Source organism: Hippoglossus stenolepis, chromosome 21 (assembly GCF_022539355.2).
Source record: "Hippoglossus stenolepis isolate QCI-W04-F060 chromosome 21, HSTE1.2, whole genome shotgun sequence".
In the NCBI taxonomy this organism is placed as follows: domain Eukaryota; kingdom Metazoa; phylum Chordata; class Actinopteri; order Pleuronectiformes; family Pleuronectidae; genus Hippoglossus; species Hippoglossus stenolepis.
This window is the reverse complement of record NC_061503.1, coordinates 17,263,196-17,280,753: the sequence shown is the minus strand read 5'-3', so window position 1 is coordinate 17,280,753 and position 17,558 is coordinate 17,263,196. Positions and strand designations below refer to the sequence as shown.

Here is a 17,558-nt window from a genome sequence, read left to right as displayed (position 1 = left end):
AGAGGAACTGCTCTCTAAATTTAACCCTGATCTCAACAGTTTTCCAGCGCACTGCAGTGTGTGCGTGTGTGTGTGTGTGTGTGTGTTTCTCTGTGCTCGTGCGTGTGCTCGTGCGGTGTCCTGTTAGTCTCCTGTCATGTGAGTGAGGACAGCCTGTCATTGTATTCAGTGATTGGCGAGCTGATGCACGTAGAAGGTCATGTGAGCCATTCAACGTGGATCAACGCAACTCTTCAATACTAACGAAGCGCTTAACTGTACTTGGCGTGACGTGACTGGACGGTGAACTCCCGTCATCACACTTGACTCAGTGTTGGGGGTGAATAAACTTAATCCACTTTTCAAAGCTCTTATAAATGTTTTAAATGTAAATTCGATGCTGGAATTTGTCTCGCATTGCGAGAAATTGAAATGAAAATATTGCCTTTTTATTGCCACTTTAAGTCTCGATGACGTAATGGGGTGTGATCACAGATGTTCTCAAGAGTGAAAGCAGCTTTTAGATAAAAGGTGCCTGGGATTAAAAGTGGGACTCTGACTTTTCTGCAGCCAAGAGGAGATAAAAAGTAACGACGGCGAAAAGTAAACAGCAACTCTTTGAAAAAGGTCAGAGGTCACGGATTTGTTCACTCACGTCGGGGTACTCCTTGACCGGCACGTAGAGCTTCTCCTGCAGCTGAGCCACGGGGCCGATGGCTTCGGGCAGCTCCTCCATGTCCCGCCCGTTGAACATGCCGCCGTTCAGCGTGTCGTTGTACATGTCCTTGCGTACCCTGCCGATTTCTAGGAAGACGGAGAGACAAAAAAAAAAAGTTGAGCACATCGACACGAGGACGTCCAAGAGAATGTCCACAGGGGGGACTTGTGGGGACGTTTCACATTTCTTTACACCATCCGTTTTTTAGGGACGATGACTCACTGTCACCGGAGTTACAGGAGGCTCCAAATGTGACAGTGAGACAGGCACAGGCATTCTGCACCGCGGTGTAGAATCTAAGCAGCGAATGCTTTGCAGCCCTGGCTCGTTTATTACTGATAATATCTCTCTTTTTATGTCGTTCTCCAGCAGTCACTCCCCCTCGCACTCTGTAAATTACGTGAGTGAAGAACATACATGTTTGTGGGGGGTCACGGTGACCTACTCCTCCACCCACCAGTGTTTATGAAGTTGTGGTGCAGGACAGTTATTCAACCGCCAGACAGAAATGTCACCGAGCGCATTTGGCCTTATTTTTATTATCGATAAATCATTCATCAACAGGTCTGTGAAATGCCAGAAGTGGCAGTTTGTCCGAGCCGCCGTCTTCTTACGTCTTATTTTGAGGAAACGCAGAGATTTGCAGTTGACGATGATTAAAAACAGAAAAAGGCAAATGTTCACACAGGAGAATCGTGATCTGTTAATCAAATTTGTCTAGATTAATTAATTGATAAATCGTGGCAGGTCTAGAAAGCATGGAAACACCCAATAACAATCTGTAATTATCAGAGTAGTCTTAGAGTAATGGGTAAAGTTTGCTTCCCCGGTTTCATCATTTTAATTAGCAGATTTTTGTCATTGAGTTCGGTTTCTTAAAAGGTCATTTTTTTTGGCTGGGGTTTGGTGCAGGAGCGCCATCACAAATGAGACGGCGTCTGCCCGTGTGTGTTTGTTTAGGGTAGTCTCAATGACCGATGCTAACCTCTGATGCCTTTGTAATGACACGCTAGCACAATAATAACTGACTACTGCACCACACACAAACACAAACGCGACACACGCGCACGCGGACGGCCGGGTTTCAACTCACACACGCACACGCACTGAAGAGAATAACTGCCTTGGGGCACAAATATCATCTGACCTAAGCAGGCTGACAGCCATGTCTCCCTGCTCTGAGAGTGATAAGTCTGACCATAATAACTACAGTAGGACGCTATAATTACAGCCGCAGCTACAGTGACGACGAAGATCCTCTAATAACCTATTCTGACCTGTGAACACGCGGAAAGTGGCTATTAAATAAAAAACACACACACACACACACACAAACACAAAAGAATCTGCACATGCAAGCAGGGTTTTTGTCTTTGCAGCTGGAACAGACAGCGAGTCGCTGGAGGAAAATGAGAAGTGAAAGAAGAACAAGAGACTGGAGAGGAGGTGAAAGATAAAGGGGTGAGCTGTAGCAGGCCTTATCTTGACACTTCAACCTGTCATAGGTTTATTTATAGGCCAAACAAACACGCACCCTAACAATATGTGTGAGTGGCAGCCTTTCTTATTACCCCGCACAAACTTTTTCTGGCCCTTCTGCCCGAGTGCCTCGTCCACATAACTCAGCCGGGAGACACAGCCAGGCTGAAAAACTGGGCTCGGCGCTCTCGCTCTGACCGTGGGTGTCACGTTATCGTGTGTGAGAGCGAGTCGTCGGCGTGAACACAACCGGAGACGCTTTAAGTCGATCTATTTGTCAGGCTGCAGAGGTCGTCCGGTGCAGGAGCGACCTCGCTGCGTCACGGGACTTGTCACAGAGGCACAAAGTCAGGACCCCGGGGCGGATCCTGATGTGCAACAACAGAGGCAACAACAGGCCTCCTCGCCGTGGCCTGCAGCCAGAGCTGGAAAGTGACATTCAAAGAGGAGGACACATGTGGCATTTTAAAGAAGACGGGGGGGGGACACAATGGCTCTGTGCGGGGAGCCGGGGTCTGTGTCATTTCAAAAGCTGTTCACAAAAGAAATATATTAGATATCAACAAGTGGACGGTGACTGATGAGATCCGTGCTCTGAGGAGCCTCAGGTCACATACTTTACACAGTGACACGCTCTCGTTCCTGCTCAGGGATGGGCTGCAGCATTCACATAAGCCTGCGCATTAGGTCACTGGGAAAGACTAACAACTGTCTGTTTGTTCCCATCACCAACTGACTGCGTGTGTGTGTGCGTGTGTGTGCATGTGTGTGTGATGGAGACAGAGAGTGAGTGAGAGGGAGAGGGAAGGGCTTTTGGTGTGTGTGTGTGTGTGTGTGTGTGTGTGTGTGTGTGTGTGTGTGAGACAGAGATTGCTGCTCTCAATAAATTACAATAGCGACTTAAGGCAGTGGAGAAATCCAATTAAGTTTTTTATTATTGATTGTGAATTTACAGCCGCAGCTTTGGGAAGTGAACCTTACAATAAAACAAGTTATTACTTTATCACTACTTTATTTTTTTAAATTAGGAGGGAATCAGCGTCACAGTGAGTCAATAAAGTCAATTACTGTTATTTTTTTTAATTATCATTTGTTGTTACTCCCTCTGTGGTGTGAGAGGTGCTGAGGATTCCTCCCGGGAGCAGGAGGCCGGCTTACCTTCATCCAGCAGCCGCTCCAGATGCGTGAAGATGCCGCTGAAGTTGGGCAGCGAGCTCATCACCTTCCTGTCGTTCATCAGCTGCATGAGATAGTCCGGGTTGGACTTGGGTCTCTCCTTCACCTCTGTCTCCCCGACCATGGCTTCCTCTTCAGCGGGGAAAGTCACCCAGACAGGTGGGAGAAAGTTAGGGTGGTGAAAATAAATTTTAAGTTTTGTTTGAGGAAAGAGGGGAGGAAAGAGAGTTAGAAACGCCCCGACAAGCGATGCAAGGAGCCCGGGGGGATCCCACCGGCCGCGACCCGCTCACCGGCGGATGAAACTCAAATCTCAGCCCCGGTTAAATCGACTGTCCCTCGGTTAAGTTCGTGCGTGGGGCCCCTGCTTCTTCCGAATCGTTCCCCCTCCACTGTGCGACTCTGAGCGGAGTTTGACAAACTTCTTTCCCGCAGGAGGGAGCTGGGGGCTCGGTGTGACACTTGTGACCGACTCCACGCACTTCTCCAGCGGCTTCAGCTCGACCCTGTGACCGTTTCCTCCGCCCCGGTTCTTCCGCCTGTGTCCAGCCGGGCTGTCGGTGTCTGTGCAGCGGGGTTCGACTCCCGATCATATGACCACTGTACCACAGCAGCACGAGTGGGCTGCCGGGAGCGCGCACCGCCACAGAGGGGAGGAGGCTCGTGCTCGTGCACGCAACAGATCCCCACCGCGTCTCCCCCATCTCTCTCTCTCTCACACACACACGCACGCACGCACACACACACACACACACACACACACACACACACACACACACACACACACACACACACACACAAACACACGCACACACCAGAGACATAACAATTCAACAGCTCTGCATAGGTATGTGCACCTGTTCTACAACAAGCATGTGCGTGTGTGTTTGTGTGCGTGTGAGTGAGTGTGTGCGTGTGTGTCACATTATTGGGACAAAAAGCAAAAAGCAAAAGCAAGTCCCCATAACATTACTCATTATATTTTAAGGTAAAGACATGTTTTAAGGCTAAGTTAGGTTAAGTTAGGTTTAGTTTAGGTTTAAGTTAAGGTTAGATTTAGTTTTAGGTCAAGTTTATGTTTAGTTTATGTTAAGTTAAGGTTTAGTTTAAGTTTAGGTTTAGGTTAAGGTTAGGCAAGTAGTAACTATATGGTTATAGTTCAAGTGAGTCTCCGGGAGATGAATGTACGTCAATGTAATGTCCTCTGAAGTCATGGAGTGTGTGTGTGTGTGTGTGTGTGTCTGTCTGTGTGTGCTGTACCTAAGTTGCATACATTTTTCATCATTTCCATTTTCACTCACTTTATAACACATCAGATGGAAATATTGTTGTTGTCACTCCACCACATCTGCTCGTGCACGGAGCCGGCGCCGCAGCTGTATGATCTTAAAACAAGAATCATAAACACCTCACATCAGACTGAGGCTCGGGTCGGAGGGGCTGAGAGGTCAAAGAGGCCCCATGGTCTCTGTGTGAAGTGACTCCTAACAAGTCTTGTTTGAAAGTCGCAGAGCGCAGTTCAAACAGAACGGGACAGGACGACTACAAAGAGACGCAAAACTGCTACAAATAGATTTTGAATGGCTACAAAGACTCGCAACTATATCAACAAGATGCAAAAGAGCAACAAAGTCGCACAAAATGACCACGAGGAGATGAAAAACTTCAACAATGAGACATAAATTAACGAGGAGATATAAAACCACTGCAAAGAAACATGAATCAACCACAGAGGGATTCTAATATGATCCAAACAGCCACGGAGAAGAAGTAGAAGCCAACAAAATGACTGCTAATGTGCCACCAAGACACAAAACAGGAACAAAACTGCAACCAACAGACACACAACACACATCAGAGAAACACAAAACAACCACAAATAGATGTGAAACCTGCGCGGGTGAAAAAAAACCTTCCCAAAGAGACAGAAAAGTAACATGACGAGACACAAAATGACAAACAGAATGATTAATAACCGCAAAGAGACAAAACACGACCACAACCAGAGGCACAACTACAACAAACAGACACACAACACACCAGAAGAAACACAACTTTGTTTAGTATCATTGTAAAATTAATATATCTGTGTCTTGGACAAAACTAGATGTTTGTAGATGTCAGATAGTCACATCCAGATATGTTGAACTACTAGAGTCAACAAAAACAATCCCAGAGAGACACAAAAAACAAACACAACAAGACACAAAATGACTTTAAATACATTAGGGACACAAACAGATATAAAACAACCTTAAAAAGTATTTTCTCTTGTGGTTTTCTTAAATAAGAGGTTGAGGGTCTTGAAATACTCAAGACATGACACCTGAGAAGATTAACTTTAGAGCACTGACAAATTTCACTATCAATAAATCTGTCATAACTTTTATGTTAGGAAATGGTGAAATAAAAGGTTTACAATGATATAAAATGGAAGCTCTCTCTTTTCTAATGAATCATATAAACTATTTATTTATCTTCATTATTATTTGAAATCATTGACATAAAGTACTTTTGTCTTAAGTAATTTAATATCGTCCCACTAAATGAAACCAATCAGCAATAAATTAAGCCGATTAAATGAACTCTAGCACAATCATTAAAATGCTGGCTACACATAAATCCATCAATAGTAAGAATAATAAAACTAAAAGGAGTAATTCTACATAGTGCAACTTTTACTGCTGATACTTTAAAAATACAATATGCAGACGACACTTTTATTTACAGGTCAGATCTCAAATACAACACTTTAACTTGTGAACACAACATTTACACAACGAGAAACCGTCCTGTTCAGTTTGCACTTTAGTGGACGAGCGTCCTGAAATAATAAGACGGTGTGAGCCGAGCGTTTGTCCTCACAGGGCGGCTGCTGCTGCTGCTGCCGCTGCTGAAGGCACAGATAGGTGCTAGGATCTAAAGTTAACTCGCTGTAAATCACACACACATGTGCACACTCACACACACGCACACACACCCACACACAGACACACACAAGACAATATGCATGCCTTGACTTTAGCCTTTTGTTGGTCACAGTCGGCCTCCCACCTGGTTTCTTCTCCTCTGTCCACTGTTACAGACAAAGTGAGACTAAACTTATGATTGTGGGATGCAGAGATAGAGAGAGTGTGTGTGTGTGTATGTGTGTGTGTATGTGTGTGTGTGTGTGTGTGTGAGTCTGAGCTGCAGGAATTGTAACGGGGCAGCAGTGTTGGTAATGGCTGGTCAGCTGGTATGGCGAGTATTCAGGGCGGGGGTAGTGCATTGTCCTCTCATAGCTCCAACAATGCCCCTCTGAGCAGGCCACACATCTACCAGTCACGGGCCTCCCTCTCTCGCTCTCGGCCCCTGTCTCTGCTTTTCTTTCTGTCTGCCATATTTATTCAGCCCACAGCCGAGTGTAAAGTGAGATGTGATTCGTGGCAGCGCTCCTGACCTTTTGGCTCCAACCTCAAGGTCGACCGGTAACCTCAGTTCATGTCGGAGCACCTGTCACTCACCCGCTCACCGTGAAGACGCCACACTTTGCGTGTTCATTATCAGCCTGAATAATTCATCCCCCCCCCCCTCATGTATTCATCAATGCAGTTTCTCTGCGCATAAGTAATGAGCGTTCGTCACATTCTGCACGCATTGTTTTAAAGACTCAAAATAATCCACTCTAGTACTTTAAAAGTCATGTGATTAATCAATTTGTCAATCAACAGATGATTAAACAGTGATAGTTTTGAATATTGATCAAAGAAGATGTCACTTTTCCAAGTTTTATTTCTCCAATGCTGCTTTTACTCAGTTTAACATGATTCTGAATTGAATATGTTTGGTTTTGAACTGTTTGTTTGAAACGATAATCGATGATCATTTTAATAAACGATCAGTTGTATTTAAGGCTAATTGTTAAACATCCTCTGGAATTCACTTTTCAAATGTTTGCTGCTTTTCGAATGTCGAATCATATGATGATGAACAGAATATTTTACGCTTAGTAATCCCTTATTTATTAATGTTTTCCATACTTTTGCATCTTTATAATTTGAATTTCTTTGGGTACGAGATCGTTGAATGGATAAAACAACCAAACCAAAGAAGTGACTGTAAAGACGTGATGGTCACTTTTCATTAATAATAGTCAAACAATAAATCAATTAATGATTAATGACGTATATTTGTATTGATTGATGCAGTAACAATCCGTTGTGTTTACTTATTACAGGGAGATTCTGAAGCTCCTCGTCAGTGTCATGATTCTGTTTGTGTGTCTTCATGCATCACAACACATGAATCTACATTATTGCGTCTTTCTTTTTCATACTTTGATGAAGACTGAGTCATAAATGTCCTTTGAAAGTTTTTCCAATGGGGAGAACACCCCTGTTACATTATCGACGGTGGAAACACGCCCTCTTATGGACGTGTAGTGTAACTGCAGATGATCAGACGTCAGTGGTCCGATGTTTTGATGCACGTCACCGAGTTTGCCAAAGGCCCAGAGGAAGTTTGCAAGATGTTTGGAGTCTAAATAAATTCCATCTGCAGAGAGTAAAAGTCGAGCTGTGAGCAGAGGGAGTGTCAGAGAGAGTTTAAAAGAGAATCAGCTGAGTATCAGGGTGAGGCCGAAGGAAAAGGGGATTTTGCAGCTGGAGAATAAAGTTAAAATGTCAAGAAGACAGCAGAGCTATATCAGAGGTTTGTTATTTAATTTAGTTAATTAAGAATGAGGTCAAAGTGTTGATAATGAACTTGAAATACAAAGATTAAAGTTAAAGTTTTAGGAGTATATCAAACATCTAAAGTTGTTCCTCAGTGTTTTATAAAAAAGGATAATTCCAGATCTTTTTAGTGTGATAATCAGTGACAGGACGTTGAAGAGATTTAGCAGGACACTCATTCAGCTGTCGGTTGCTCAACATTTCAACTTCATTCCCAAAATACCAGAAAAAATACCAGACATTTTCCACTGATTTAGTTCTGCTTTCTTCTTAAAATACAAAAAAATAAAAAACTTCCTCTTCTACTTTTGTCACTATGTTTGGCCGTCATATTCTTCCATACTGACCTCACATTAGATTATTACAGTGGGAGATGTTTGAGTAGATTCACACACACTCAGTGTGGGTCTCAGTTTGTTTCCTGCAGTTACCAACAGAGAGCAGCAGAATGCAGTCGACACACAGGAGGACGTCTGCAGCTTATTCGTGTTTCTTCAGTTTGGGAGTTGTCTCTATGGGAGCAGCTGTGTGTATATATACACAAGTAAAAGTGTGTAGTTTATAAAGCATCATACAGTACCCAATTAAAGTACTGTTATATGATATTGTATAGTACTCACTGTCTTATTTTTGATAACATTGTCAAGTTAAATGTGAAAGTCTATGATAATCACAGTATATTACAGGTAGTAATAATGAGTACTTCTACTTTGGAAACTACTCTGTATTATTTTAATGCAGGACTTTTTACTTGTATTAAAGTACTTTTATTTCAGCAAAGGATCTGAAGATCTTCTCACTCCCCAGTTTGCACATGTTAAACGTTATTTGTGAAAACGATCTTAAGTCTTAATCTCAAATCAGTTTGTTCCCTGAAGGGCGTCTTCACCCTGCTCTGATCTTTACTTTCTCCTGTCTGTCTGACTGTCTGTCTGTCTGTCTGTCTGTCTGTCTGTCTGTCTGTCTGTCTATCTATCTGTCTGTCTGTCTGTGTCTCTGTGTCTCTATGTGTCTGTCTCTGTGACGTGAGTCCTGCAGTAGGACATCACCTGCTCACCTGGCTGAGGGGCTCATGCTAATCTAAAGCCGATTAAGCTTCTTATCTGCTCAGCGCCGGTTATGTGCTTTGGTCCAACAAAAATACCGCTCAGAGTTTGGCCTCTTTACCGCTCCCACTGACTCTCTGCAGCTTCACCCGCCCACATCATCTGCCTCCTGAGCCACATTGACTTTGATATCATGGCTCCTTATTCCTCATTTCTGCAGAACATGTGGATCTAAGTTCAGATGCACGTGTTTTAAAGAGGACTGTGCTTCAGTAGAATGGAAAAACTGGGCCTTTTGGTTGCTTTTAATCAAAATTACTTGAAATCTCTGAGGTCAAAGATCATTTTTTACGGCAGAAATTCAATTCCAGTGAAACTTTTACCCAGAAAAGTCACTTAGAAATACAGTACATGCACTATTTAGTTTGTGTAGCCCCCTTCACCAAGCAAAACACACACACACACACACACACACACACACACACACACACACACACACACACACACATACGTCCTTACACTAGACATGTGAAGAGTCATCCCATGTCCATGTGAAAGCAGTAATGCCTTAATTGTCCTTATCCTATTGACTTAATCAGGAACCCTGCGTCACTCACAGCACGCCTCGCCGCTCCACCTCAGGTCTGTGCCGCTCAAGGTCGGGACACCATGACGTCATCATTCCAGTGTCAGATCACATCTCTAAAATCCTTTATTCATGTACACAGTCAGCATGATCTCTGCTCTACACAGACAAAGAAAAATCATATGGAAAAGAGAAACTTTACATGGATTTAAATAAAAGATTTAGCTTAATTAGGTTGTGTTTTTTTAAAAAAAGTTAAATTTTTTTATCATCATTTCTACACTATGTACAAAGACAGCAACCCGGTTGTTAGAATATACATACATATGTGTCAATATACAGAGAGTAAACGAACAGGGGAAGCGTCAGAGAGGGTGTGAGATTACAGGACAGGGGGTGAAGAGCCAAGATTTAGCTGCCAAATTGAGTCGTCCTCCGCGGGTTCGGAGTTTCCCCTGCTGCTCTCTGAAGCTCGCCTCCTGACGCCCATCCCTCCCTCTTCCACCGCTGCGCCTAAACATCCACGCAAAACTCACACCGATTCCTTCAATTTAGAATTTGACTCCGTCTCAGGAGCTTCTCCAGTCGCCATCGTGGACAGACGTGGGCTGGAGTGTTTGTCTGGAGACTTTTGTAGCCAAAAGCACAACAGACCCGTCAATGAGAATAACACGCCGCGTTTCTTTGGGATGGAAATATCTTCCATCTGCACCTCTGTCTCCATGACAGGGGGAGGCTGCATGGCAACCACCATCCCCATCAAACTATCCAACAACCATCCCAAGGAGATATTACTTCTGTATTAGAGCCCGACAGATTTAACAGTAAATATTTGTCGAATTTGAGTATTTCACAAACATATTGGTGTCTGCGTTTGTGTTTGCTGATGTGAAAACTTGTATTTTACAGGATAATGCAGAAAGGATGTGCATTTATGTTCTGAAATTAGTTTTTTTCAAGTTCTATATATTTGGTTGCAGTTGTGTTTTCTTTTTATTTATAGTTATTTTTAATAACGTGTCAAATATCATGTCTCAATTACATTTTGAATCTGATAACGGCATCTTAATATCCTTTTTAAGTATATTGGGAGCTATACAACGGTGTGGAAATTTTTTTACTCCCTAATATCAGTATCGGCCACAAATATTAATATCGGTCGGGCTCTAATGTCGGTCTCACCTCACACAATGTTCGTATTTACTTGACTTGTCCATTTGCACCTTTTTTTTTTGTGGAAAAACCATAAATCCAAATCCACAGAACATCAGACACCAAAACTGAAAACCTCTTTAAAAGATTGCTGTGAAGCAAAAGACAGAGCTTGCTTAATTTGGGGGGAAAAATCAAAAACACAACTCGACCTACTCGTGATCTCCCTCTATGTTTGGATATACAGTATTTTATTAATGCCAGTCCATTTGTAAAGGAGTCCGTTTAAAAGGAGTTCAAAGCCAAATGTGTGTGTGGGTAGTGTCTATATAATAATAAATGTTGGTAGAAAAAAAATCTCACACGTCCCCTCGCTCTCCTCTTCCGGTGGGAGTGGTGTCAGTTTTTGCAGGAGGGGTTCGCTCAGCTTTCCGCTGGTGCGTCGCCGCCCTCATCCACCTTGCCCCCTTTGCCCATGGCCTTCATGTTGGCCATGATGTCGCTGAACGTCTCCTTCACCGTCTTCTCCAGGATCCAGCCCTCGCTCTCGCTCTCCGGGTCCTCCGGGTTGACCAGGGTGGACAGGGAGCTGTTGACGTACTGCAGGCCCACAGTCACGGAAACCTGCAGAGGACGGGGACACGCATCAGATAGATTCAAACTTGGGCCTTTAGGAATCACTGTGTCACCTTCTGGGCAACGATGAGCAACGGTTTTAGGGCTTGGGGCATTTTTACACTCAATCAGAGGCGAGAAGACATCGAGAAGATTAATCAATCATTTCAAAACAATGCAGATAATGAAAATAGTTCTTAGTTACAGCCTTATTTTGAAAATCCTTTAGCTAGGCATGTGTGACACAAAGAGATAAAGAGATATTATACATGTAGATGTAATTTGTAATTTTATAAAGTGTTTTTAAAGGCAAACTCAAGTCAGACTTTTAGTTTAAATCTTTTGATAAATTTATATATTTTATTAATTTATGTCTCTTATTATTCATGCATTTCACAGATATATTATTTTATTCTATTTCATTTAGTTATTCAGTTACTTATATTTCTCTGAATTGTTTAAAATTGTATATCTTACTTTTACCTCTAGTTTTGTTTTATTATTCTTATCATGTCATGATCTTTTTAGTATTTTCCTATTTTATCTTTTATTGATCACATTTATCGTTTCATCATTATATCATTTTATTTTATCCTTTGTGTGGATGGAGTTGGGTGGATGGGTGAAGATATAGTTTTTAATGCTTTTATTCTGTAAAGCACTTTGCGTTACATTCTTTGTAAGAAAAGTGCTTTAAAAATAGAGTTGAACTGATTGATTGACAAAACACAGGTTATACGTTTAATTTACTAATTGTTTGTACATGTTTCTATTCATATGTGAAGTGAGTTTATATATTTATTTATATATTTCCGATTTCTTGAAGTTGTCTACAGCCTGCAGGCCTCATCAATAAGAAGGTAAAAAGTCAGATCAGGAAGTGGGTCTGTCCTTATGACAGATCACTCCATCTCAGAGACGGCTATCTGTGTCGGCAAACAGACTCTTGTGTAACTATTCTTAAAATCCGTGATTCCTCAGACTCTCCGTCTGTTGATCAGCTTCCATACATCACCTCAATCCACGTTTTTAGATCAAGGGTTTGTCTGCAGCACTTCTGGTACAGTGGCTTTATCTAACCTGTCCTATTTAACGTCTCCACGAGGTGATACAGGAACTGGAACCTCTCAACAACAACAACAACAACAACAACAGATGTTGGCAGTGACAGCTGCAGGGAGCAGAGAGGCCGTTTGGCTGCTGCAGAATAACAGGATGGGTAGAAAGTATCAGGTGAGCGGCTGTCGTTAAGCTGCACATCCATACGTGGGAGAGGCGGCACAGGGTAACCTGAGAGTAGGGCAGGAGGAACCACAGTCAGGTAAAGAGGATAAGAGTTGTTTGGGAAGGAGATGCTGTAAGTGGATAGAGACGACAGCGGGGGGTGGAACGTGGAGAGGGGAAGAAAGGAAGGAGGCGATGGGCGACGCCGCTGCCAACTGGGTCGAGGCTTTACATGTTTGTTCTCAGGCTCTTCACCTCACTTCTCGCTGCTAAGTCCTCAAAGTCCTCGTCTGACTCCTGAGCTCTCCCCTGAATTTTATTGGAAAACACCCATTCTGCTTCAAACTGTTTTGATTATTGTTGCTTGCAGACTGACGCTTGTGTTTCCACATGTATCTGCTGAACGGGGAAAGTTTCCATCTGCTCATCTTAAACTTTGAAGGCTATCTCGTACTAATTTGTGATATCGTAACTAATCCTGAAGTGAGAAGTGGAAACACTGACACTGCAATGAAGGGGGAGACTTGTGTGGTCAGTTGATTTTTTTTATAAATGTCAGATAAAGGTGGTAAATCTAAAGTTTGGATTTGGACTGAAATAGGATCATTTAGACTTTCATAAAATAAAGTTTTAAAAGCTGATATTTCCATTTAAATGGAGCCATGTAATTGCTCAGAACAGTAGGATCCACCTATTGCTCCTAATAGTGCAAAACAAAAGTCTATCAGACTTTTAGGTACTTTTCTTGTGGATAAAACCTATCACAGAAATTAAGAAGTTAACCAGATGTGCATTTTCAAAAACATCCACTTAGTCACCATGTATTTCCTCTTGTAAAACAACAAGTTCATTTTCAAAAGTGGAATCATGTCTCTCAATATTATTTCCTTTGACTGTTGGATTAAACTGAAATTTTCTCCAACCCTCAAGTGTTTTCTGCTCTCCAGGTCTAGGGGGCAGCAACGAGCAAGTGTTTTCAAACTGTATTTTTCATTTGTTCCAGAGAGAAAAGACTTTAAGTATCAAGACTAACTGGTTGGTTTGATAAATGCACTTCTGGTTAATTACCCCACTTCTGAGAAATGGCTTTTCTTAGGACTCATCCAAACTTGTTAACTCTGGCACGGTGTTTGTTTTCAGTTTCACTTCTTTTAGCAGCATTGCACAAACAACTCCCCAACAGATTATGAGGAAAGTTAGTAGGAGGATGCTGTATAGATCATGGAGGAACCCATTTTCACTTTCTTTAACATTGTGACATACAGCTTTTTTTGACATTATCACCAATTTCCTGGGGAATCGAAAGTATATTTAGGAGACTGATATTTATGACTATGTTCAATTTGGTGTGTCTTGTGGCTTTTGGGCCTCTGGGAGGTTTGAACTCTCTAGTTTCCTGTGCAGTGGTCGGTGTAGATGTTCTCCTGTAATTAAGTTAGTTAGTCAAACCATTTCTTTAGCTAAACAGTTTGAAGTCAGGAGGAATATTTATCACATTTGCATGAATTCTTCTCTATTCGTGTTTGTGCTTCTGTGGGTCTGACCTCCAGCATAGTGATCAGCAACACTAAGGCTCCGATGGTGTTCATCAAGCCGCCGTAGTAGGACAGCAGGGCTTCACGGCAGCCGCGCCGCCACACGTTGAGCTCCTCGGTGTAGTGGTCGTAGCTGTAGTAGGCAGAGTTGTTGGTCATCTGCAGCTGGATGCAGGGTCTCGGGGAGCTGGGGTTACAGCAGCTGAACGGGACTCCGTCCATCAGGTACTGGCCGTCCACATTGCTGCTGATGCGGCTGAGAGGAAGGAAGCAGTGTCATGTTATGATGGGCTGGAGGTGGTCGTGAGGTCGGATAAGAGGTCAGGAGCTTATTATATTGTCGTGTGAGCTAAAGTGTTGTGTGAGCTATATGAAGTATAATTAGAGGGGCCAAGTTGGATCTATCTTCAACCAAAAATAACCAATATTAAATTGGAACGTTGCGCAGCTGAACTTCTCGGCCACAGTAAGTGGTGTTATTGTACTTTACAATAAAATTCCACATATTCTTACCACATCAACAAACAGCCTTTTATCAAATATATTAGACTCACAAAGCCTGAAGTGATGTGTATTTTGTATTCAGTCTATTAAGAAGGCCTAGATATCACACAGAGTACGATTACTTGAATTTGAATTAAAGGGTATCTTTATCGTTCAGGGCAAATAAATGTTTTCTGGTTGAAAATGTGCTTCAGTATTTCTGTAAGTGCTCAATAAAGATCTCAGCTGTGATTGAAAGTTGTAGGTCAATGGAAAGACGAGTGTGATTGGATCACAAAGACTTGAGACGGTTCGATATGGATCAGTGATTTCTTGGAAGATCGAAGCCCAAAATAGTTTCACATGTAACACTTCGGTTGATCAACACCACAAAATGTACAGGAATGCTGGATATGAATTAATGCATAATCAATTTAAATGGATGATTTGAAATTGGGTCAAAAGGAAAAGACGAGGGGATTTAACTTGAAAACTTCAAATTACCTATTAACAAAGGCCTCCACAAGCATAGAAAGTGCCACCAATCACGGCCTCTTTATAATCAGGCAGCCACTTTTAATACTGATTTTAAAATCCCAGCCAAAACTGTGTTTTTTCAGACGTTGTTGTCCCTGGAGCGTTTCCAGGCCCCCCGCTGATTAAACAGGACACTGATTCTTGAAGGACATATAGAAGTAATCCTGGAGATTAAGCACTAATTATGTGCCAATGCGCAAAACCGCCCTCGTCACAGCTGTCCTTGCAAAGAAAACTGGTTCTTGTTGCTGAAATCGACCAATCAATCGATAAATGTCAACACAAAAAAGTGGCCACGTGTCACTGCATTGGAACAATCAATTTATAATCCTACTCTTGACCTTCATATCGTTTTCTGCAGCTAATCACCAAAGCCCCTCCCCTTGTCTTTATCCATAGAACTGCCTAGTAACCTCCTCTGCCCTCCCAGGCCCCAACGCCACGGCCCAGTTGCTGCCTGTTGCTGTCACCCTTTCTGAGGCGGTAATCCCCAGGGGAGGAAAGTGAATAATACACTGCCCTGACCTACCTTCACCTCCAATCCACTTATACTGAACTCTTAACTTTGCACAGAAGCACTGTACCTTCGGCAGCCGCCATCTTGATGCCCAAAGGTTCAATGACAATCTCTCTGAGCTGAAGAGTCATTTCACTGTCACGTCACATATCAACGATCTTTACAGGTTATTATGAAGGATTGTGAATCTTTGTCACTTACTCTTTGACTTCCTTTGCGCTGAAGTCCAGGTAGCGGTTGCTGACCCACTGAATCTCGAACCAATCTCTGTATTGGTCGTTCCCGCAGCAACGAAACTCCATCTGCATCAGGTCCAGGGTCCTCTTCATGTAACAGCGGCCCGGTGTGTCCGTGTCCTTGTAGTACTTCATGCCGTTCCTCAGCCCCTCGGCCAGGGTGAACTGCAGAGGGATCTTCATCAAGAAGCACAGCAGAGTCGTCACGAGCAGCAGACCGTTCAAGACCACGCACACCACCAGGAAGGACTTCAACATGGGCTTCCACTTTACGAACTTGGAAGGGTCCAGCGAGTCGTAGCAGACCTTTCCTCCAAAGGCATTGATGCCGCACGTTATTAGACCCATAACTATGAGCAGGTTGGGTAAGAAGTGGCTCTCGTTGTTGTCCATGAGTTCCGAGCGCTTTCTCAGCTCGATCTTAAAGAACAGGCCCATGCTGAACACCAGCACGCCGGCCATTACAGCAAACCAGTACATGAACCAGACCGTCTGAGCGAGCTTCACTCGCTTTTTCAGATCGAACTTGACCAACATCAAAGCCATTGTTCAATCCGAGGTGTGTCCTTGCCTGTGCAGAAAAAGAGGAGTCAAACGACGATGTAGATCAGCAGGAACTCCGAGTTTAAACTTTGCAACTCAGTTTGGATAAACGCTCTTGACGGTGCCAACCTGTTAGTCCTAGCTTCCCAGTCTCTTGGTTGTCAGGGTCTCCTCTGGCTGGTCCAGCAGGAAGCAGAATCAGCTCAGGCGGTAATCCATCCCACAGCGAAGGAGCAGAGATGAAGAACCCTGGACGACCCCGGTGGATCACAGGAGTGTTATTTCTTCAAAGCTGTCTCCTCTGCCATCGTGACGGAACCTTCAAACTTCACAAAGCTTTGTTTTCAGCAACTTTTACCAAGTTTTCCTTCCTTGACACACGGGCGAGGCTAATCGCGATGTTCCGTTCTCTCTGAGAGGCGGAAGATTGCCGAGGATCCTCATGATTAAACTCAAAGTTACAGTACGTCATGGTAAGCCCCTGTAAGTAGCCTGATCCAATTTAGAGAAATCCCTCCACACAAGATGAGCCCGGTAGTAAGCCGCTATCAGGGGCCATAATTGGTTTGAGCTTTTCACGTGGTCATAGTTGCCTTGATTGAACACACTAGTGGCTGTTGAGGCGTCAGCTGAAGCTCTGACAAGTTCCACTTACATGAAAGTGACGCTATTAATGGTCCATACCCATTCACAGGTATTGGTCGACCAGTTCAAGAGACCGGACGTCTTCCCAGTGGAGCGAATAGGCTGAGTTAATATAGCCCCAATTACCCATTCACAGACGCACAAGAGCTTTCAGGATCCCAAATCAAACCATCTCTATCTATATGTGAAGAATTCAGTCATAAACTCAAATCTGACACTAGCTTCATAGAACATGTGGTCACACATTAATAAATATTTAAGCATATAAGATACTTGTGGAAAACAAGATCTGTCAAAGCTTATTAATGTATTGAAGTGATTTACGTTGTCTCAGTAATGAACTTTACTTGTTGTCTTGTCTTGGCCGTTACT

At 43.1% G+C, this 17,558-nt stretch overlaps 2 protein-coding genes across 12 annotated transcripts in view; both read right to left on the bottom strand.

Annotated features, from left to right (window-relative positions):
• The window catches only part of qki2 (QKI, KH domain containing, RNA binding 2), a 15,890-nt gene extending 11,918 nt beyond the window's left edge, over positions 1 to 3,972 (bottom strand). For 5 of the 10 annotated variants that reach the window (XR_004694451.2, XR_004694452.2, XR_004694453.2 and 2 more), the window contains exons 1-2: positions 3,335 to 3,971; positions 635 to 783 (exon numbers count right to left, since the gene is read on the bottom strand). Coding sequence is in view for 7 of the 10 variants with exons in the window: in XM_035145747.2 (XP_035001638.1) it covers positions 635 to 783; positions 3,335 to 3,476 (291 nt within the window). In the remaining 3 variants the exon portion in view is untranslated. Of the gene's footprint in view, positions 1 to 634; positions 784 to 3,334 lie in introns of all 10 variants that reach the window. The other 5 variants (XM_035145744.2, XM_035145745.2, XM_035145746.2 and 2 more) reach the window with 3 other exon arrangements.
• A 5,830-nt stretch (positions 3,973 to 9,802) lies between these two features.
• prph2a (peripherin 2a (retinal degeneration, slow)) lies at positions 9,803 to 16,996 on the bottom strand. 2 transcript variants are annotated; one of them, XM_035145753.2, is made up of 4 exons: positions 16,671 to 16,996; positions 15,964 to 16,569; positions 14,235 to 14,481; positions 9,803 to 11,475 (listed from the first exon to the last, which is right to left on the bottom strand). In XM_035145753.2, the coding sequence occupies exons 2-4, from the start codon at positions 16,542 to 16,544 to the stop codon at positions 11,275 to 11,277; spliced, it is 1,029 nt and encodes a 342-aa protein (XP_035001644.1). In that variant the 5' UTR covers positions 16,545 to 16,569; positions 16,671 to 16,996; the 3' UTR covers positions 9,803 to 11,274. The 2 variants fall into 2 exon arrangements, with proteins under 2 accessions (XP_035001644.1, XP_035001643.1); XM_035145752.2 differs by having other exon boundaries at positions 15,964 to 16,996.
• Positions 16,997 to 17,558: the final 562 nt, after the last annotated feature.

What these genes read in the sequence shown, in the direction of transcription:
- prph2a (XM_035145752.2), bottom strand. Translation starts at nt 16,544, where the DNA reads ATGGCTTTGATGTTGGTCAAGTTCGATCTGAAAAAGCGAGTGAAGCTC. An exon ending in AGCGCAAAGGAAGTCAAAGA is followed by an intron (nt 14,482 to 15,963) that starts GTAAGTGACAAA and finishes CCTTCCTCTCAG; the next exon opens with CCGCATCAGCAGCAATGTGG. An exon ending in TGCTGATCACTATGCTGGAG is followed by an intron (nt 11,476 to 14,234) that starts GTCAGACCCACA and finishes CGTCCTCTGCAG; the next exon opens with GTTTCCGTGACTGTGGGCCT.